This window comes from Gobius niger (genome assembly GCF_951799975.1).
Source record: "Gobius niger genome assembly, chromosome: 19".
Classification (NCBI taxonomy): Eukaryota; Metazoa; Chordata; class Actinopteri; order Gobiiformes; family Gobiidae; genus Gobius; species Gobius niger.
In genome coordinates, this window is record NC_136870.1 from 5,873,255 (window position 1) to 5,896,785 (window position 23,531).

At 40.8% G+C, this 23,531-nt stretch overlaps 1 protein-coding gene across 1 annotated transcript; it reads left to right on the forward strand.

Moving 5' to 3' along the window:
- unc13d (unc-13 homolog D (C. elegans)) lies at positions 1-23,507 on the forward strand. Its single transcript, XM_079577346.1, has 34 exons — positions 1-61; positions 1,951-1,977; positions 4,164-4,217; positions 4,293-4,349; positions 5,375-5,482; positions 5,566-5,625; positions 5,701-5,767; positions 6,375-6,552; positions 8,183-8,227; positions 8,299-8,367; positions 8,434-8,503; positions 8,576-8,680; positions 9,829-9,921; positions 10,501-10,601; positions 10,812-10,929; positions 11,125-11,246; positions 11,854-11,944; positions 12,028-12,084; positions 12,439-12,536; positions 12,865-12,916; positions 14,907-15,037; positions 15,101-15,218; positions 16,107-16,259; positions 17,656-17,751; positions 17,951-18,157; positions 18,778-18,852; positions 18,930-19,009; positions 19,086-19,200; positions 19,975-20,046; positions 20,123-20,206; positions 20,274-20,394; positions 20,530-20,653; positions 21,245-21,468; positions 21,900-23,507. Exons 1-34 carry the CDS (start codon positions 41-43, stop codon positions 22,010-22,012), a joined length of 3,306 nt encoding a protein of 1,101 aa, XP_079433472.1. The 5' UTR covers positions 1-40; the 3' UTR covers positions 22,013-23,507.
- Positions 23,508-23,531: the final 24 nt, after the last annotated feature.

Sequence of the window (23,531 nt, forward strand, 5' to 3'; positions counted from 1 at the left end):
CTGCACTGGACACACACGCTTCACCACAGCAGGAGGAACCATGCTACAGACTCCGCAACAGGTACAAAAAACAGCATTCTCAAACTTCTGCTCTATTGTATATTGTTTTACCGAGATGCTTGCAACAAATAAGAAGTTTATACTAAAAATGTTCAACCAAAGAGAATTGTCTGAGATGGGAAATCCTATTCAAATGTCTATTTTAAGTTGCCATGACTGTGAATCATCATTATTTTGAGCCCAGGATGACTAAAGAAGCATAGGAACTTGTTTTGTAGTGCGTCTTTGCCAAAGCCTAGAATTTCAATAGGATTTTACTATATGGAAACTAGGGGCGAAGGATTCAGAAAAGAAACGTGTGTTGCGATATTTTTGAAACAAGTTGATACAGCAATTGTAGTTGGATTTGTGATTTGTTTTTTACAATCAAAATTCAGTTCACAGTGCAAATGTGGAATAGGTTTAAGGACAGTAACATTGGAGAGGAGACTGAAATATGAACTGCTAAACTAGTGTCACGTTTCAATATGTGTTTAGAGAGATTTAAACTCCAGGCGGAGATGGGATTTTGTTGTTTGCTGAAGATATTACTGTGTGTGACCTCCAAACGACGGTCCGCGGGGTCAAATGTGGCCCGCTGAGTGGGTTTTGTTGGGCCCCGGGAGGTAGAGCTTTCAACCGCAAGTTTAGCCTCTTCACCCCCACCTGAACTGAGGTCATTTTGTCCAGTTTGGCTTAATCCTAACCTGAAAGCTTCTTGAAAAGAGTGTCAAAATAGCGACGTAAATGAGACGAAAACAAGGGTGAAAACAAAAACAAGCCAAAAGCCAAAAAAGAGCAACAGAAAAGTGACGAAAAAGTGACAATAAAGTGACAAAAACATAACAACAATAAAAATGGGGGGGAAATGGAAAAACACTGACGACAACGCAAGGAAAAGATCCTTTTAGATGAGTTTTCTTAGCTTTCAAATGAGGCGTTACACTGGCCAATAGGCTATGACCTTATGGATTTGGGTAAAGCTGAACTGGAGAAAATGCATTTGGTTAAGGTGGGGGTTAAGAGGTCAAAAATGGTGTCATGTGTCAGAGGGGACAACACTAACGCGCATGTTAACATAGGTGTCGAGATAAAGGATTAAACAAAGCAAAATTAGGACTAAATGAATATAAAATAACAGACAGCACGCAGATATCAAGGCTTAACTTTATTGGGCCAAACAAAACCATTTATTGATTGATTGATTATGATTTGAAAGGAGTAAACACAGTTGTTTGGCAATAAATGGCTTCACACAAACACCAACTGTGTGAGGGGGGGAAAAAGTTATTGTGTTATCATTTATATTCTTTGTAAAATCCACAAAGAAAAACATGAAAGATTTTGTCAGGGTATACACATACATTTATGAGCACAACTGTAAGTAAGTGCTTTATTCTCATTGTACAGTTGTACAATATTGAGCAACAAATCTAAGAATAACGTAGCCACTCAAAGGAACCCAGTACAGATGGAAAACCTTAGTACATCTGTGAGCCTACACACTTATGTTTCAAAAGCTCCCCTCAATGACAAGAGTCCGGTTTTTGGAATGATTTTAATTTGCGTGTCCACAATACAGTAGAAATGATGAATTCTGTGTATGTTCCTCAGACTTGATGTAGTGGTTTTTCCTCAGTTTTGAGTGACGTGAGATAAAGGTTTCATTATCAGCGATAGAGGAAGTTGCTTTTCAATGCGTGCCCTATCAGAGATCAGCTGCTTGAGTAACTTAGATGCCTCTGTGCAAAGTGACTTTTTGATGTGTAATAATCTGCAGCGATAGCCAACGTGATAAACTTGAAACGCAGACAAATGTGAATAATTCTCATGATTAATGTCGTCTCATTGAGGGGCAAGTGTCACTGCGGTAAACCTGTAAACTGTTCTTTCTTCTTTCGTTTTTAACAGGAGCCTAACACTGGAAGACAAAGACAGGTATGGTGTTCCATCTAAATGTGCAGGGAATTCACACTTCTGACGGCTGCTCCTTTACAGAACACCTGTTATTGCTAAAATATCTGTGCTTCTTGTGCCACGTCATGGTTAAAGAAGCCCTCAGAGCTGGATAAGAAAAACGTTTTAGCAAGAAGAAGAAGTGGTTCTGAAAAGTCATTCCAACACACATCTGCATCCCCCTGCTGTGTAGTCATTCAGTGTGTGTTGTATCTCTGTAGTGACGCATCTGTGGAAATTTAGTAGGGCTGGGTACCGTTACCTTTTTTTTATTCCAGTACTTTAACAATACTGGGTTTCCGATACAATGCCTGATATCCGATGCCTATAGATACAGACGGCATCTCTGGATTTGCCCATATATGCATGTTTGAAAACAGTTAAGGGGGAGAACCCCTTGCTGAATTATGAATATAGTTTTCCACGAAATAAAGATACAAAGACATGGGGAGGAGCAAAGTGGTTCAACTGCCCAAAGTACATAAATAACAGAGAATGCTAACTTGATGCTTCATGTTAGCATCGGGCTAATGCTAACGGTTAGCTAGCATTAGCTACAACTGCCGTTTTATTCACTTCTACTGAACAATCTGCTGTGAGAGAATATCCATATTGGCCTGATATAGACTTGACTGTATTTATGTGATAAATATGAATATTCCACCAGAAAATGACCAAAAAAAGTGAAAAATTGTGTTTCTCTAAAGATTCTATTTTCCCCCTCGGCGAAGCCACGCCCCCTTCTATGACGAGATGCCGTCTGTATCTATACAAAAATATTTGTTGTCTAGAACCAGAAAACAGAACAATAATGTGTATAAGATCTACAAATTTACAATATCAGGTTCATCTCCAATGTGCCAAAAATTAGGATAATAATTTATAGAAAAAAAAAATATATATATATATATATAAAGGGCAAAAATAGGGAAAAATGGGGGGAAATAGGGAAAATATTAGAAATGAAAAACGAGCGTCAAAATAAAAAGACAAATATAATGTGTAAAAAGAATTTGGCAAATATTGGGAAAAATAGCGGAAAAAAATGGGGGACAAAATAGGGAAAAAGTCATTGTATATTGTGTTACGAAGGATTTGACCTAGTGAGAGAGTGTAGATGATGAAACCAGCAGGGACAGGGAAAGTGTTGGACTTGTGGGGTTTCAGGTATGATTTCAGGCGTTAGCGTTCACGAGCGGGCATGAAGACACTTTGTAAAAGGACACAGACAAGTCGTACACGTATTGCACAAACATCGTGGTAAATTGCTTATGCCCATTTCATTCTAATGTTTGTTTTTCTGAAGAAAATAAAGTTCGAATGAACTATTTCAAAAGTGACCAAACATGACTTCCTCAAACTGGCTTCCCCACGTTGCTTTCCTCGCGCTCCTCGTCTCTCAGCAGTGTTTCTGAAAGTGCGGGCCTTGTACGGCATAGTTTGCGTGGACGAGCACAATGTTTCATAGTCCGGTTTGTTTTTATATTAAACCACCTTTATAAATGAGACCCCAGAACAGTTCGTCACATCCAGGTAAAGGAGACATTATTAAGGGCGAGGCAGTGTATATGTGACGAGGGCTGGGACTATTCACTTTTGTCGCCATCCAATACGGGCCTGATACAATACGTGTTGCAGTAAAATATATTCCAATACACAAAGTATTACATTTGTTATGTTTTGATCTGTGATATTTTACCCCAACTTAATTTAATAAGAAAGAGCAGTTAAGTTAAGTTTTCCATCATCTATAAATTAAGTATAAATCCATCTGATATTGAAAGAAAATGTTACTTATTTCAATATTACTTTTTCCAGTGTAAGTACCATAGTGACAGCTTGATACTCGATATTTATCGTGTGTACATTTATTAGCATTTCCTCCCTATTTTTTCTTTGTAAAACGTTTGAGTTACATTATATTCAGTGTTTAGTGCAGCTTGTATGGTAGTTTAGGATGTGATTATGCACTTTTAGAACAAAGGTTAACTGTCATTTTTATGAGAGTTGACAGTATCTAGCATCGTTAGAGTCAATATTATCGTGTATCGCGATACTTTCCTGGCTCAATATATCGAACTTCAAATTTGTTATCATGACAGGCCTAATCCTGCTGTTCAGCACAAACGTGATACATAATACTGACCATTTTATTTTCATATTCATAGTTTTCCCCTGGCCATGTCCGGAAACTGGGTTTGACCCGGAAGCGGGACAGAAGAGTGAGTTCATGTTATATTTAAGTATACTCTTAACTATTCCGGAACATTCCACCTCAAACATACTCATGTCTGTAGGATCTGAAAGAGGATGAAAACCCTGAGGAGAAAGCCCGGCGCCACAAAGAGTTGGAGGTAGGACTTTTACACACAGCGCTGATATTTGCTCATGTGCTGATTAGAAGGGATTGTGTCAATATGGTTTTACACATGGATCAACGGCGATGGCTCTTACGGAATTAATTGAAGAAAAAACATATTAATTGGAGCTGGTATATTTGACATTTGATTCTATTGATCGCCAGTTGGATTGGTATGGTATCAGGAGAATTTGTTTAGATCGGGTTAAAAGTTACAGCTGCAATTTGTATAGATAATAGTAATAGTAATCATGAATCTGAAATGGGCAGAAGCGCCATGCACAATGAAGTGGTAAAAGTGGTAGCGAAGTACAAATATCTCGGTACTTGGTTTGACATGAAGTTTGGCACAAATACAGACTCCATTTTTAAAGGCGATCAAAAGAGAATCGTTCTTTTAAGGAAACTGAACTCTTAATGTAAATAAAAGGATTCTCTGCAACTTTTACGGCTGCGTCAACTTTTTCATTTGTTTTGCTGATTCAAGAGTACAAAGTAACTGTTATTGTTATAGGACTATTGTTTATTTTATTTTATTTGTTTCATTGAGAAGTGCCACTCACGGGTAGCGGCTGAAGAAACAGCGTCCAGTGTTAAAGTCAGCGGCTGGTTCAATAATTAACTATTAAATAGCTATTTTCATGCTATTTCATTGTGAAATGTTGCTAAAGAAGAGTCCCAAAAGAACTGCGTCCTGTTTGCTTTGCCGCGGTGAAAACGAAAGTGAAACTGTGCGAGGGCAGGGAAGTCAGCTGGTTTGTTCATTTTTTTAGGTCACTCTTTTGCAATTATTGCAAATTCATGAGACACAGATCAGAGGGAATATCGTACTATAGAATATCTGTTAAAAACACACCAAATTGCTTCATTTGGGCCATGAATAGGCCTATCTTATTGCCTTTTTATATATTGCCAGTGCATATCAGAACGCTATATGTACTTGCACACATACTATGAATACTTATATTATTGAATACTTATATACTTATATATATATTGCCTGCTGTAACTGGTTTGCAGCTGAAGCCTCTGTACAAGGAGCTGCTGTACACCATCGCACACCGGCTGGGGAAAGCGTCCTCCCCTGAGGTCTTCACACAGGCTCAGCTTCACCAATACATCCAGGAGGTACGCACTCACGCCTCTGACCACAGTGGACCCTGTCCCTCGCCAGCACATGTGGGTATTAAAGGTTCTGTCCCTTTGCACAGGCTTTCACCATGACAGACGACGAGCACCGCAGCCTGATGGAGAGGGTCCAGGGCACAGAGGTGAGCGACCGGACCACCCACACACTGTACAATCACATGGAACTGCTCTCATTTCTGCTGTTTTTTTTAATCCAGCCCCCTGTGTACTGCCTGATGGCCACCATAAAAGAAGCGAAAGGAATCCTGGGTAAAGACGTCAGCGGTAAGTCACTGTATAGTATAGTACTTCTGAAGAACTGCTTGACTATATACACCCCAGCTTTTAACGCACCACACTATACAGGGAAAAAAGGAAGAAAGAAAAAAAAGTAGTGGAGATGGGAATGACAGGGAACAGGGAAACAGCAGGACCAAGAGAATTACAATAGACTAAAATATGCCTGCCCCTACGCAAGTCAAATGCGTGATACAAATGTAAATAATTTTGAAGTTTATAATTAGAAACAACACCAGATTACTATTGGAACCAATATCTAACCAATATATACCAATATATATATAACCAATATTCCTTTTAGACATACTTCGTCCTACCAAGTGTTCTGTTTATTTTGGTTCATTCTACAAAATATGCAAATGTACAAAGCTGCTGTGTTATGTATTGAAATACTCTTCATGGCAAATTTTGTGTGAAGCTAAAAACTGATGATTGTATCGTTAAAAATCTGTATCTGTTTAGCTCAGGAAGGACTTGCATCAAAAGTCAATGTAATCTAGACCAAATAATTGATTATGTTATCTAAATGTATGATAATGTATGATGTAATGATAACCTAATGTGCAGTAAAACATGCTGTTTCCTATTCCAGGCTTTAGTGACCCGTACTGCCTGCTGACCATCATGGTGGACGAGGAGCAGAATCCAGGCAAACAGGCCAAGGCCAAACCTTGTAAGTCTGTGGTGAAGGACGCGGCGCTGGACAATATCTACCAAACGGACATCAAGAAGCAAACCCTCAACCCCATCTGGAACCAGAGCTTCATCATGTGAGCACCAGCCGGAGCAGGAGCAGCTAGTGTAGGAGTCATGTTGTCTTAGCCGGACTAAAGTAGGTCTAAAGCAGATCTAAACTAGGTCTAAACTAGATATAAACCAGGTCTAAACTAGGTCTAAACCAAATATAAACCAGGTCTAAACCAGATATAAACCAGGTCTAAACCAGATATAAACCAGGTCTAAACCAGATCTAAACTAGGTCTAAACCAGATATAAACCAGGTCTAAACCAGATATAAACCAGGTCTAAACCCGATCTAAACTAGGTCTAAACCAGATATAAACCAGGTCTAAACCAGATCTAAACCAGGTCTAAACCAGATATAAACCAGGTCTAAACTAGGTCTAAACCAAATACAAACCAGGTCTAAACCAGATCTAAACCAGGTCTAAACCAGATATAAACCAGGTCTAAACCAGATATAAACCAGGTCTAAACCAGATCTAAACCAGGTCTAAACCAGATATAAACCAGGTCTAAACTAGGTCTAAACCAAATACAAACCAGGTCTAAACCAGATCTAAACCAGGTCTAAACCAGATATAAACCAGGTCTAAACCAGATATAAACCAGGTCTAAACCAGATCTAAACTAGGTCTAAACCAGATATAAACCAGGTCTAAACTAGGTCTAAACCAGATATAAACCAGGTCTAAACCCGATCTAAACTAGGTCTAAACCAGATATAAACCAGGTCTAAACTAGGTCTAAACCAGATATAAACCAGGTCTAAACTAGGTCTAAACCAGATATAAACCAGGTCTAAACCCGATCTAAACTAGGTCTAAACCAGATATAAACCAGATCTAAACCAGGTCTAAACCAGATCTAAACTAGGTCTAAACCAGATATAAACCAGATCTAAACCAGGTCTAAACCAGATATAAACCAGGTCTAAACCAGATATAAACCAGGTCTAAACTAGGTCTAAACCAGGTCTAAACCAGATATAAACCAGGTCTAAACCAGGTCTAAACCAGGTCTAAACCAGGTCTAAACCAGATCTAAACCAGATATAAACCAGGTCTAAACCAGATATAAACCAGGTCTAAACTAGGTCTAAACCAGGTCTAAACCAGGTCTAAACCAGGTCTAAACCAGGTCTAAACCCGGACTAAACTAGGTTTTAAGGAGAACGGTTTCGATCCCGACCTGGACGGGGCCTTTCTGTGTGGAGTTTGCATGTTCTCCCCGTGTCTGCGTGGGTTTCCTCCGGGTACTCCGGTTTCCCCTAACACTAAAAACATGTATAATAGACTCACCTCTGGGGCCAGGACTCCCCTGAAAAAGAGATTCTAAATCTCAGTGGGACTATCCTGGTTGAATAAAACTTTTTACTTTTGACCCAATTTAAAAATGTAGTGGAGTAGAACGTACAGATACAGGCTCTAAAATGTAGTAAAGTAAAAGTAAAGCATATTCATCATAACATGTATTTAAGTCAAGAAAAAGCCCCTATAATTTGTACTTTTTACTTTGTTACTTTCCACCACTGGATTCGGGTGATGCCAAAGGATATGAGGTCAAAATGAATCACTAACTAATGGTTCACTAATTGTTTATTCAATGCAAAATGCAGAAGTTTATCAAAGCATTTGAACAGTTTTACTTTTGTTCCAGGGATTTTGCCGACATGGCTGGGGCAAGTTTCCACCTCGAGATGTGGTAAGGTTGTTTTCTTTTTCTGTTTTGTTTGTAAAATCAAATCAAACACATTTGTTCCCCCGCTGCATTAGGGACAAGGACGAAGAGGTCTCCCTCACTCAGAAGTTAGAGGAGATTAAAACCTTGAACAGCTTAAGAAGGTAACGACATTGTGATCAATAACTAACATCACGTGTCACTCACAAACGTGGCCGGTGCGTTTGCAGAATGATTAAAGACGCCAAGAAGGAGAAAGGCACTGATGACTTCCTGGGACGGATTAGCCTCAAACTACAGGTAGCCTGTTAGATCTGCGAGCTTCCTCTTGTTCTGTTTGCAATCCCATAATAATCACCATTTCCTCTGCAGGACCTTCACTGCACTGAAGACCACTGGTACCAGCTGGAGCCGAGGACAGAGACGTACCCCGACCGCGGGCAGTGCCACCTCAACCTGAAGTTCATCCATAAAGGAGTAAGAGATAAAAGAGGCGTTAAGCTAAATCTACGCTTTAGAGTGTTTACGGCATGTTAGCAAATGTATGGCACTGTGATGAACGCGCTTTGAGCACAGAACTGCTCAGAACGGGTCGATTCATCACAGTTAGTTTTCCTCTAATGATTACATTCATTATTAAACAGCCACACAAACTTAAAGTATTTAAGTACACAACACGTGCATGATTATCACATTTTGGATACAATTTCTTTGGTGCTGAACTTTTTGAACAGAATCTGCAAACTTTTAGCATCATGAAGTGGAGTATAAGAACAAAATTCAAGTCATTTCCTTTAGCACCGTTAGACGAGTCTCTTTGATGCATTAGTAGCTCTCTGTCGCTTTTGTTACATCAAAGTAGCTCATCATGTGAAAAGGCAAGGCAACTTTATTTATACCGCGCATTTCGTACACAAGGCAACTCAAAGGTTGGAGTTCCCTGGCAATATGAAGCTTATGCGCAAATTTAACCTGGAAGCTGCACTCATTCATCACCTCATCACCGGCAGCTCACTCCAATCATCCAATCACGGACCCCGCTCAAGCCACACCTTCACGACAGCCAATCACCGCAGCTGCTCGTTCCCTCACCAGCCGCTCATCGCTCAGGATCCCCTTTTTAAGTCAATCACTCAGCCGTTTGCCAGCCGTGCTACGACCCTCCTCCACCCCTTTCTCCGCCTGGCTCCTCCTCGGCTCATGGCTATCATTCGTCAAAGCCATGCATTCCATATCGTTCGTTCAGCCTGAACTCCAATAATGATTCATACTCGTTAATAAAACACTCACACCGTCATTCCGTTTCTGTGAGACTTTTCAGGTTGAAATGCCGTGAATCCAAGTCTTTCAGGTCGTGTGTCAGATACAGGAGTGTGCTTGGTCAAAACATATGATTTGATTAATTCATGATGAAAGCACAAATCATTTTTTTGATTCATCGTGAGTCAAAGCTTTAACTTTGACAGCCCTAATTAAAAGTCACAATAGCTTACATTTACTGTACTTTTCCTTTAGAATAATAGTAGAGAGAATATGGTAGCAGTGAGTGCAGCTTGGACAAAAATGAGAACAGAAAGAGGATTTGGCGCTTGTGTAAAATTTCAGGTCCTATTTGTGTGTTTCAGAGAGATGGGACGCTGAGCGCCGGTCGGAGCGCCTACATTAACTACTGTGGCATCCTGCAGCAGTTTGTACACGCCTACATCTCCAAACAGAAGGTACCCAACAGGCCGAGCGGCACAACCCACCAATCATAGAAGTTTATTGTCTAAAAGTCAAAAGCAAAACCACAGACATGTGTGTCAAACACTTTCTATTTGAATCAGCCTGAGAATTTATACTGTATTGTCAGAGGAATGATTTGACGCTGTTGTGCTCAAACTACTTTAGGGTTCTCCTTTTAAAGCGAGAGTAACCACAGCATTTTAGAGGTGAGAGGCAGAAAAACGCAGTGTTGAAATAAACCTTTTCTTTCAAAACAAATATACAAAACAAAACCTGTCGTTAATAAGAGAAAGAAAGGGGAAACAGGAGACACGATGACTTAACTCCGGTCTGTGGGTTCATTGCTAAACAGCAGCACCTCAGACACACCCAGGACTTAGTACGGACTCGGGAGGAAAATGTAAAATCATTTTAAATGTGGATGCGTTACAAACACCTGGAGATAGACCCAGATAACCACGTCTTTTAGCGCTTTTCATTCATGTGTTGCTTTCTCACATTTGCTTTAACGTGATTTCTTCCATTGTATTTGTGATGAATAATGAATAGAATGCCCACATTGTCTTCGGCAGAGTTCTTCTCCGTGGAAAGGAGAGCTGTGCGGAGAGGCCCAGGCTCTGCTGGAGCAATACGCCACACAGAACGACCTGTCACCTTTTCTACAGGACCTGGGGTAAGACACAGGCTTGGGGTGGGCGGCCATGTTGGATAATCAACGCGAGGTATTGTGGATTGTTTTGAGAGTGAGCAGGTAGTGGCGCTCACCCATCGCTCCAGATGTTTGAAAGACAGGATGAAAGCATGAAACACATGTCCTTAACCTAAAGAATCAGCTGATCCCTGGTGCGTTGAGAGTGACATTGTACATGTTTTATGTCCATAGGAAGTGGGTGGCTTACAGTAAACTGTACCAGAGTTTGGAGGTGGACTCCTCTGTTCTACTGCAGCAGCTCACAAGCATCGAGTACCACTGGCACCAGCAGGAGCTGCCGCACCAACAGGTCAGGACTAATACTGCTCTGGACTTTAGATCTTTGGAAGGTCAGGTGGTTTTTGAGGTGGTGCTTGGTGTGAAACATTGGCTATTTCTCCTGGAAAGTCCGTTCTCTGAGGACAGTAAAGTAGCAGACAGTCCCCTGTGATGTGATGGTGGACCCTGTGTGACGGACTGTGTTGTTTGACTGTGGCTCTTTCAGAAGCAGGAGCTGGGGGACTCTCTCCACGGATTCCTCCAGTACGGCCTGTGCCTGGTCTCCAAATACAGAGACATCTTCCTTCCCACGCCCAGCTCCACCCCCAAACTGCACACACTGCTCAGGTACAGCTGACGGGACAAATACAGACAGATTACAAAACCGTAGGCCTGTTTTCTCCAAATGAGGTTTTCTTTCCACTTTTGCAACAACATCTCCACTTTAGCAGCTCCTACAGACTCCACACTTTACAGGCTCCAACTTAACAAGATTTGAAAGTTTTTTTCCAAAGGATTTTTAAATCAAATTCCTAGCCTGATTTATTCCTTAACTTCAAAAAAACAAGGCAAAATTTGAATTTTTCCAGACTTTTCCTCTTATATATAGCATATTCAAAAACTAAACAAGATCCACTCTTTACAACCGTACATTTAAACCTGGCTCTGTCCATTGTTTAGACTTCGCTGCCTAAAATATAGGCAATTTTGTCAATATTTATGTGTAAAATGTCTTAGTCTTTGTGCAATAATGTTTTTCTCATGTTTATATCAGAGTAATCGACAGTAAAAGTTTCAAAAGGCTAGGACTTGTACTTTTATTGAAGTAATATTTCTCCAGTAGAAGTATGTGTACTTTTACTCTAGTCATGAACTCATGTATGGACTTAATCTGTAATCACAGTTTTTAAACATCATTTGATCATCTGAAACATGGCCATTGTTGTCATTCCAGAATCTTGGTGCAGATCTGTAAGACTCAGGCCTTCCAGAAACTGAACCCGGCTCAGTTCGAGTTGCACGAGGAAGTCACTGACGCCGTGCGGGTCAGCGACACTTTCATATACAGTAATATCTCTATATATTTATATTCCTAGTCACAGATTTTCCTCCTCTTCTTCACTAACAGACCGGAACAGAAGAGTGGTTCTCCATCAAAAAGGGCCTGCACCAGCCCATGACCAAGGTAAACAACTTCCTGTTAATAACCCACTTTGACACTATGAGCTTCTGTTAGATTGTGTCTCTTACTGAGCTTTACCCAAATCTAAAAGGCTACAGGCCAGTGTAACGCCTCATTTGAAAGCTAAGACCTACAGAACTCATCTAAACAGATCTTTTTCATCGCCTTTTTATCACATTTTCATCCGTTTCGTTTTTGTTGCTGTTTTGACACTTTTTTCAGGAAGCTTGTAGATTTGGGTAAAGCCAAACTGGAGAAAATGTGCTCAGTTCAGGCAGGAGGTTTCAAGGTTAAAAAAAAGAAATGGAGGTTTAGCCACATTTTGGGATCTTCTGCACTGATACGTCTTCTTCTCAGGAGCTGTCAGAGATTGTGGGCGCCCTCTCCAGTCTCATCAGTGAAGTGCAGGAGGACATCAAGCACAACAAAGACGTGTACAACCGAGTGTTTGTCAGGTAGACAACACATGTACTACAGAGTTCAGATGAAAGTATAAATACTACTAGTGTGAAAATACTGCAACTCAAAGCTTTTGTCAGATTAACTCTCAGTTGGAGTCACTTTGTTTTACTCTTGTAAGTTTGATTCTTACATATAGTCAATTGAGTAGCTAAGTAGGTGCCCACTCACCTCTGCTCTTCTTTTATGTCCTGGGTGCAAGAAACTACACCAGGAAAGTAATGATTAATGATTGTACACAGATAGTTTGCTTAAAGGTTTTGAATATCAAACTTTCACCTCATTCCTCTGTTTGACGTTGTTATTATTTTCTTGTTTTCTTAGTGCTGTGCAAGTGGACGTGTTCACTGTGGTCTACCAGAGGTTTGACTCACTGGTGAGTTACTGGATATACATATATATATACTGGCTCAGTATATATACTGCTCAATCCCGTCAGACCTTGGAAGCTAAGCAGGGAAGGGCCTGGTCGAGACTTGATTGTCTGCCAGACAAACACATCAGATTAAGAGAACAGATGCTACAAAGCAGCATACAGGTATTTGAAGCTGCTGGTGCCTCTGGAGTCCCCCAAACATCAAGGTGTAGGACCCTCCAGAGGCTGCAGTTGTGCAAAAACCTTCTATCCGGCCTCCCCTAAACTGTTAATTGAAGCTGATGAACAGAAACGACTGCAGTGGCTCAGAAATACATGAAGACACATTTTCAAACAGTCTTGTTCACTGATGAGGCCTTGTAACCCTGGATGGTCAACTCAATGGAGTAGTGGATAGTTGGTGAATGGCCACAATGTCCCCAACAAGGCTGTGACGTCAGTAAAGAGGTGGCGGAGTTTTTTTTTGTGCCAGAATCATGAGGAGAGAGCTGGTCGGCCCCTTTAGGCCCTTTGAGGCTCCCTGAAGGTGTGAAAATGACTTTTGAAAAATATGTGGAGTTTCTGACTGACAACTGTCTTCTATGCTACAAAATGAAGAGCCGTGCTTTCCCGAACAAGATCCTCTTCATGCATGACAACGCACCATGTCATGCTGTAAAGAAAACCTCTGCATCACTGGCTGCTATGGGCATAAAAGGAGAGAAACTCATGATGTGGACCCCCTCCTTTCCTGACCTCAACCCTGTTGAGAACCTTTGGAGCATCAACAAAAAAAATTCTATGAAGGTGGGAGGCAGTTTTCATCCAAACAGCAGCTCTGGGAGGCTATTCTGACATCCTGCAAAGAAATCCAAGCAGAAACTGTCCAAAAACTCACAAGTTTAATGGATTTAAGAATTTTGAAGTTGCTATCACACAAGGGCTCCTTTGGTAAAATATAACTTGACCTGTTAATATTTTTTTGATTGAAATAGCTTCTGATTTCAGTAAATATGACCTCCTAATGCTACAAATACAACAAATGACCATTTTCAGTTAATTACAAGCTTTAAAATGTATTGAAACGATGAGTTGCATAATAATTTGGAACAGTGGATTTTGAGGTTTTTACTATATTTATTTTTGAAAAAAATACTGTTATCACTAGGAAATTTTTTCCACCACATTTAAATGATCCTCTACCAGTTAAAGACTTGAAAATTATGCTGACTCTCATTTGAGTTGACAATTTAGAAAATTAGAGAAAAATGTCATTTGCATAATAATTTGGAACGCAGTGTAAATACGATGTGAAAGCTTGTAGAAGAGCCCATTCTATTGCTAATAAAATGATTTTATGTATATTTTAAGCTACATGAATCTGGCTAAACATAGTGGACTTCTGTATAATTGAGGTATTTTTGAAATAAAGTGTAAAGAATATGTAAGAAAAGACAGTAAGCAGTGACAGACTGGGTTGGTCAGAGCTTTGAATTGGCCTGGAGCGCCCTCTGCAGGCAGTGGTGGATATGAGTGAATATGGACATGCTGTACCTCATTTTGGAGCGCAGAACCTGGAGAATTCAGTCACAAAGTTAGTCTTTAGGAGTTTTATTTAATATCTGCGCAAAAAGTGTAGCTAGCAGCAGCATGCTAATGCTCGTGGCAACTAATCAAGGCTGGGCCCGAAACTATGACTGTTTCATGTCTGTGTAGGCTCTTAGTCGAGCAGGAGTTGTCCATCTTCAACAAAGGTTCTTGAGTCATCTTCTGTACTCTGTAGTTGAAGTGTCGAACGTTTCGCCTCTTATCCAAAAGGCTTTGTCAGCGCACTAAGGTTCTGTGACTATTTCACCAAAGTAATAGTGAAGTCATGAAGCCAATAAATGGTGAAGAAAACGGTGATGAACACACTAAGAATGGTGATGGTCTACTAGCTTGGATGTGGAGAACAGTTTAACACAAGAATGCAGCAGCAGCAGTTTTTTGACGTCATCCCGTGTGTTTCTAGCTGGCCGAGGAGGTGCGCCAGACCCTGTTCGTCATGGAGGGTCAGATGGAGCAGGTTCTGGCCAACAGGCTGTTCTCCGTGTACCTCAGCCTGCAGAAGATCCATCAGGACAAGGCCTTTCTACAGAAGAGGTGCGTCACATCTGCCCATCCTGTACTCAGCCAGACATAAACCTGTGTACTCCCGCGTGTTAGGGGGACGCTGGAGCTGACGCACTTCCACGAGCTGTTCCGAGAGGCCCTGCCCTACTGGCTCCAGCAGGCCTTCAGCACCACGCAGCAGCGGGTGGAGCGGGCCGTGCAGGTGGACCAGGTGAGCCATGGGTCTAGTCACTGCTCCAGTTCCTTTTTCCAGAGGAGCAGAGGAGGGTTGTAAACTTACTTTTCCGCTCATCTACAATTGTGTCGACTAAAAACGTGTCATCATTCTAGTCAAAGTCATATTTTTGCTGACTAAAACCTGAATAATAAGTAAAAGAAGGGACTTAAAGCATGTGACTAGATCGATCTAAGATTTATTTGACTAAATGTATATTTTGTTTGTTTTGATCAGGCAGTGTGCATTTTTATCAAGAGAATAAAATGTGGTCAGAATTAACTACACAAAGACAGTACAGATCAGCCGTTTGAGAACACTTTTTATGTTTTTTCTTTATTTTCAACACTATTTACATTGTGTGGTTCTCATAAAGGCATTAAACTATAAAGGAGCATGTGGGATTATGTAGGAAACAAAAAAGGGTGAAACAACACCAGATCTTGACATTATCTCAATGAGCTTCATCAAGTCCTTGTCCCTGAAAACAGTCCGTGAAGTCCAAACCATTTCTGGAGACTATATTGTGAAAATGTCAAAAGAAATCAAAGCAAAAGGCGACGATTTTGAAGCATTTCTTTCAACTTTGTTTGTTTAAAACAAAATTCAAATGTGTTTGTTCATAAATGAGAGAGAATCTATAATGGAAATGGTATTGAAATAACAGACAAACCAGTACATATAAAGTGTTTCCAAACTTTTGACTGATACTGTATATCCATTACGTTAAGCCCAAACTCACAATAACAATCCAGCAGAGTCGCAGCCATTACTGATATCAGAAAGGTTGTAACTGCCCATAACTGATATACACCGACAGGACTAGTTACTGTGTTTAAAGTCACACTGTGGAACATTCCTAAGTGGCACATGTGTCCTCTGCAGCTGCAGCCTCTCCAGTCTGGAGCCGTCCCCATCAAACACAGCTCGTCTGCGGTGGACCTGGCGGCCTGTGTGCAGCCCATCTGTCAGCTGTGGGAGCAGCTGTGCTGGCCTGACCCCGAGGAGGCCTTCATGCTCATGGTCAAACTCACCGAGGTACAGTATGTGTATGTGTATGTGTATGTGTGTGCGGGCGGGCGGGCGGGAGAGTGTCCCGCATAGACGAGGCACGGCAGTGAACACAGCCACAGGTCCATTTTGAGATAGTTTTCTCCCATTAACGTCTTAGATTTAATGCCAAAGTAGAAATAAAACAAACTCAACTGTCGCCGTGTATTTCATTATGTTTTGTCGACTTCTGTCACAAAATCACTACATCGTAAATCCGTTTGTAAATGAATACTGAGAGGTTTGCTATCCACTCTCCATGTCACACGTGTGATACGTGTGATGCGTGTGATACGTGTGACGGCCCCAACAAGACTACGCTCATTTCCTTTGTGAAACACAGAAGCTGCAAAATGCCCCGTTATCTCCAAAGGATGTTTTCATTTCACACTTACAACAATATCTACACTTTTAGTAGCGCCTACAGACTTGAAACTTTCCAGTCTTGGACGTAACAATATTAAAAAAAAAAAAAAATTCAAAACTATATTTATAGCAGAAAGGATTTTTCATTATCTATTAGCCTAATTTATTGTGCTTTGAACCCCAAAAAACAAACAGGGGAATATGGGAATAAAATCCAATTTAGCGATATCAGTTTGAAACTGCTGTAGAATACTGACATATGCCTAAAAATGGTCAAAGTGATGAAATCTAAAAAATGGATAGATCCAGGTTTAAATTTACTGCATTATTTTGTTTGTATACAAGTTACTAGGATTTTTGATGGGGGGATGGGGATGGGGATTTTGGATCAGAATAAGCTATTCAAAAGTGATTAAAGCAAAATTTTGCCATGTTTTTTGTGCTCAAAGCTCATTGAATCAGGCTAGGAATTAGATAAAAAAAGAAAAAAAATCTAAATATTGTCAAGTCCAAGACTGTTGAGTTTTGTAACGTGACTTTATATATTTGGATAATAGCATCTTCTTGGTGAACCTTCAGGACATGTGGCTGTAAAATAAGTTATGTAATATAATATGATATATAATATATAAGTTCAGGAGCAGGACCACCCCTCACGTACGCCTTTTCCTTCTGTCTTATAAATACCTCCTGACCTCTCTGCAGTGTTTCCAGGCGTTACTCTTTACATGACCCTCCCTCCCACCCTTATTTCACTACTTTTTTATTCCTTCTATCGCTTAGGTCGGGGGGTCAGTCGTCTTCTTTGCTTCTTTAATCGTTGTCAGAAAACGTGCACATGTTTGTCATCTCATTTCTGTCCGTTATCTACAGCAAATGTTTCAAATTGATATCTCTAAACGTATTTTATCACCCACTCATGGCTTTTAGTGCCTAGTGGGGGTAGAAAAGAGCGGTATGAATTGGTTCTGAATGATTCTGGAGTTGCACATGTGTTTTTTTGCCCTGTGTGTTGTAGGACGTGTGTAAGATTGTGGTGAACTACTGCAAACTGCTGAAGGAGCGTGTGCGAGTGCTGACGGAGAACTCCGAGTACGGCAGTGCCATCAACATGGTGAGACTGTGGGGCACAACATAGAATGATCAACTCAATAGAAAGTAGTTCATGAAGACTAAAGTTTGGACTACATGTTAGTTAATGAACAGAAGGGACCAGTAAAAACAGTATCCAAGCTTAACTAAACGCAATCTGGACTTCAGATTTCTCCAAAGCTAAATGAGTGGACGTGAGACTGTCACTGATTGTGTTGTAGCTGTGCGTGGTGGTGAACGACCTGGAGCACCTGCGCTCGCTGCTGTCCCGCCTGCCCTCTCAGCTGAACTGGGCCGGGCTTAAGGAGCGCACCCAGCACGTGATCGGAGAGAGGCAGTTCCACAACACGCTGCCCTCGCAGCTGCAGCAGGCGCAGGACGTCCTGAACAAGGAGACCCGCTCGGCGCTGCACACGCTGGGCAGGAGGGTACGTGCACGTCGTGGGTTTACTCTCTCCACACCTTAGCCTTGGTGTTTCACGTTGTCTAACTTAGAATTAAGAATAATGCACAACTTCAGGTTTTTTAGGAGTTTAGTTTGGATGTTCTCCCTTTTTTCTGCCCCAGTTTTCTTGTGTGTTTTTTTCCCATCACCAAAACATGTACAGTAGGGTCCCCGTGGAGCAAAGACTCTTAAAAGAACTTCTCAGCTGGACCTAAGGTGCATAAAGATATTTTATAGTGGGTCAGTAAGATTGCAAAATGAGGAGTGAGAGCTAGCTCCCTCCCCCTCCCTCCTGATTGGACCTGACTGGCCGGTTCACAGGAGAGCTCATCTCATTGGTCAAAGTGATGGCATCGGGAATTCTGAGATCAGCAAAATGAGGGACTTAAGAAACAATAATGGTTTAATATTATTTAAGTTACCTAAGTTACTTTGTACCAGAGCTAAAGTCTGGTACAAAACATCTTTTCATTTGCTGGTTGCTGCTGTACATGGCCCTGTCAAATAAATGAAATAAAATAAACTACCATTGCTCAAGTGTAAAAAAGCGTAGCAGGAGCTTTAACGCTCAGTATGTGAGGGATGTTTGCTGTGCTTCTTCAGCTCAACACGGACATAGAGACTCACGTGCGGAGCATGGCCACGAGGAAGAGGCTTCCCTCCAAGTCCACGGAGGATGTAGGTGATCGCCTCGACCTGTCTGTTCCAAATCCAGCAGCCATACAGTTATAGTGACCAGCGCTCTGTTTCCACAGTCGGCCGCTCCACTCATGCGCTTCCTGGAGAATGAGCTGAAGTACATGAACGAAAACCTTGTCCAGGAAAACTTCAACAGGTAACTGTTGTGTTATATTCATCTGTCAAATGTGGAGGGGTAAAAGTAGTGCTGTAAGGGTTGTTTATGTGTCCAGTCTGCTGACGCCGCTGTGGAACAACTCAGTGCAGATCCTGCTCCAAGAGGCGTCTCAGCCCCAGCACCAGGAGGGCTTCATGGTCTACTGTCAGAGGCTGCTCTACACACTGCAGGTACGTTCATACATTTGTCAGTGCAAAGGTAAAGAATGAGGACAAAAAATATGACAAAACTATTTATTGTTGACGAACAGTTGCAAAACTGCTGTGGATGCAAACTCTCATAGATTCTGTAAGCCGTCGAATCCCGGAGCCCATTTAAATTTAACGCACTCTCCCCATACAAATACCAGGAAAGCCCTATGCAATACTAAAGTATGGGGAAGTATGTTTTGTGATTTTATATCATTTCTGTGACTTCTTTATCATTATCAATGTTGTAAGGTGATGTTTAGTGGCCATTGGTTGTGTATCTGACCCCACAAAAAGCAGAAACTTGACTGAATTTGAGTTAGCATTGAGCTCGGCGGACACTTTTATACTATTCTTTCTTGTACCTAAAGTAAAATCCAAAAGGTCTGTATTCATTCATTAATGATTTCCAGCGAGGCTTTGATCTAAATGTGGTCGATGAACAGCTGAAAACCTCTGGATCATTCATAATTTGCGATGATTAATCATTAATGCTCGCGGCTATTGGAAAAATACATTGTGCAGGCTAACGGACTCTGAAAAAGATTGATCGCTGCTTCTCCTTTTTATTTTTCTGCTGTCTAAAAGAGCGTTTAAATGGAAGGTGAAATGAAACTCACTAATGTAACTACAGCCCTTCTTCACACACACGCACGCACGCATGCATGCACGCACGCACACACGCACACACCCATACACACACACACACACACACTTCTAACACAACATTCAGTGGAGTTGTTTTTGCTGTTGTAGTGCTTGGAGCAGTGCTTTCACGCCGAGGGCAACGGCCTCCCGCTGAACACCCTCCACTCGTCCGAGTACAAAGTGAGACCTTCAAATACACTTTAAAGCTTTCCTGTCTATTTTTCTTCATAATGTTTTTCTTTTGTTCTTCCCACAGACGCTAAAAGCCCACCTGTCACACAACTCCCTCAACAGCTTCCAGCTCATGGAGAAGTTCTTCGAGAAGAAAGTAACAGAGCAGGTAACTGGTACGACTCGTGTTACATGGTTAAATTGTGTGATATTATCGTCTACATTGTTGTGGACAGAATGTCTTCAGCAGTGAGAAGTACGGGGCAGTGACTCTCCTCGCGTCATATCGCAAATCAGAACAAAAACTACGTGTGGAGGTGTTGAACGCGGTCAATCTGTTACCTATGGACTCCAATGGTGAGTATTTTAATAATAAAGCTACTTTCTCAGCACGTATGCATGTATACTCTTATATGTAGATTGGAATGGAGACCGGTGGGAGTAAAACTGTTCTGAAAATGTGAAAATATATCGTGAGAATGTACTTGGCAGGTTTCAGCGACCCGTTTGTCCAGCTGTGTCTGGAGCCGAGCCACGTTTTCCCTGAAGTGGAGCCTCGCAGCACCCAGATCAAGAGCTGCGACCTCAACCCGCTGTTCGATGAGGTTTTCGACTTGTAAGTCAACAAACTAACGAGCTGCCCAAGTATACAAAACACTGAAGAAAAGCCCTCTAGAAAGAGGTCAGCCTGGATATGCTGAATACACTATATGTGCAGGTTCTTCCAAGCTGGCTTTTGCAGGTAGAGCTCTAACTGGGATTAACTCGGATCAATCCACGAGTCAAAACAGTCTCCTGAACCACTCCAGTTCCCAACAATCTGAGCCTGATCAATGGGGCTATGAACGAAAACAATCAGTCTATATGTAATTTCAAATACACTGCCTGACCAACAAAAATATAGGCCATTTTAATGCCCCATATGGGGAAAAAAAGTATTTGGTCAGTTCCCCTTAGACTTCTGATTGGATTTCGGCCAAATACTTTTATCCCCACTGGAACTATTATTGAAATGCCACAATGCAAAATACCTGCACATATTTAATTTGTTAGGATTTGTATAGCATATTATCAGAGAATGGGAAATTTCAATATTCCAAAGCATATAGGACACAATGGGAAACTTTTCAGGGAAAAATGTGCACAATTTCAGCCAAAACTGAGGAATGTGTTTTTCACCATCATTCTTGTATTTTCGATGAACTAGCGCGGTGTCTGTGGAGCAGTGCCGGTCTTCCGGGGCCTGCCTGGTAGTCACTGTTCTGGACCACGACACTCTGAGGACAGACGACTTTGAAGGAGAGGCCTTCTTGGCTCTCAAATCCATCCCTGGAGTGGCAGCAGCGAAAGACAGTGCAGACGGAGCCGGTCTTCAGCCAGATGCCTCTCCCGCTCAGATACGACTCCCACTGATGCATCCCAAGCCAAACAGTAAGATGATATGAGGGATAATATATGGACAGTGTTTTGGTGACATCAAGTGGCCACATTTGAGAAGGCAGTTTTACATCTGGTCCTCTCCAAATGATTTCAAACTGTGACTCAATATCATATCATAATCTACAACTCAAATTGTAAACTCTTTTACCTTTAGTAAAACTTAAGTCACCTCTTAAATCAAAATTAGCTATAATTGTACATGATAATCAAATTGAAATGTGGATCTAGGCTTTAGAAATTCATCTTTTTTTCTACATATATATCACTCATTCTGTCTGTAATCGTTGGATTAGCCTTTATCAAAAACATAATATATATTATAGTAATAATAATATGATAACAGTACTGGTCCCAGCACTGATCCCTGTGGTACACCAATGAACGGTTTAACCAAGTGTTTACATTTGTGTCTGTGTGTTTAGACGACAGCATTCTGAAGCTGCTGGAGTGCAGGAAAGGAGAACGTGAAGCCCAGGCCTTCGTGAAGAAGAGGCGTTTAAGAGAGAAGCAGTCACAGGAAAATACTCAGTCCTGAGAGGAAAAAAAACACCCAGAGCCAAACGGTTCCTCCAAAAATATACCATTTATTTGACAGGTCTGTACCAAAAACAAAGGAAATCCACTCGAACACTGCTGATGATGGTGGACAGTCTGAACATCACAGTGACACTTTCACATCTGCCAATTCGTCCTGATGCCTATCAGTGCAAGAGAAGTCTGACGGATTACGTAACTATGGATATTTATATATATATATAATATATATTAGCCTACTTTTGACACACTGTGAAATGTCAAAGGTTACTACAAATGTCAAAATTTGGCAGATAAACTGTCACATAATAACAGAAAACAAACCAAGAGCCAGAAAAACAAATGTATTTTTAAATGTATATGAAAAAATGTAAAAGTAAAAAAGGTAATTTCAAAGACTACACAAGTTAGAGTACATTTGTTTTGATTGTGTTAACATGCTTTCCTGTTGAGAAAACCTGAGTGTGAAACAGAGGCCGTCTGTTGTATAGAAAAAAAACAAATACTACATTTAAATATGTTATTGTAACACATTATTTTTATATTGACTAAACTAAGTATTATCAAAAATGAAATGAAACATCAAAGTCCACAAAAGTGCTACCAGTAGGATCTGGTAGAAGGGCCCCTTTGGCTGTAGCATTAGAACAATATAGTCTGCATTAATTCACATACACAGCGGTTTCTTTCTGTTAATATCTTCACCTCGTTTTTCATTCTACTGACATTTTCTAGAACAGTTATTGTCTGTTTACAAAAATCAGTGCAATTAGTTATTTGGTTAATTGTAATAACACACAGACCGCATTATGGACCACTTCGATCCATTTCACATCAGACTTGCATCATCCTTTTTATATCACAAGAGGCTACAGTTATTTAAAGTAGTTTCACAAGCTCCAGTGGTTGTAGCTTCTTCCATAACGCGGCCTGCAGATATTAACTCGAAGCTTAACCTCGACTAAGAAACATCTAAAACCTAAGCAGACATCTGACATTATTGAAATAACCAAAGCGATGGCCCTTGAAGTATTGATAGAAACGACTATTTGTGAAGAAGAACGATAAGATACATTTCTAAAATGCTGAAAAGTTGATACAAACAGTGTCGCTGGTCTTGAACCTCAAATGCTCTGCTGTTCCCAAAGTAACACTGTGAATTTGAAAGAATCTAAGTGTTAAGGCCAGACACTGCAGACGAGTAGGAACAAAAATAAAGATATCAAAGGTTTGCAGTAGATTATTTATCCTTTAACATTTTCACATGGAAAAAAAAATGACCGAAATTGCATAATATCTGTTTGTTTTGTTGGCATATGTAATGTTTGGCGTATTCTTATGTTGACTATGAGTAAACTAGTTGTACAAACAAAACAAATTTAACATTCTAGTTTTGCTCTGTCTTTTGGTGGTAAAAGATAAACAAAGAAGAAATTAACATATACTTCAGGGGGAGGGGAATCCAATTTCTTTAAGTAGGTGCAACTGTAAGTGGAGATGTTTGTGTGGGGAAACAGCAT

Coding starts and splice junctions, on each gene's coding strand:
- unc13d (XM_079577346.1), top strand. CDS start 41: ATGCTACAGACTCCGCAACAG. Junction 11,945..12,027: donor AAGTCACTGACGCCGTGCGG/GTCAGCGACACT, acceptor CTTCACTAACAG/ACCGGAACAGAAGAGTGGTT. Junction 15,038..15,100: donor AAGGCCTTTCTACAGAAGAG/GTGCGTCACATC, acceptor CCCGCGTGTTAG/GGGGACGCTGGAGCTGACGC.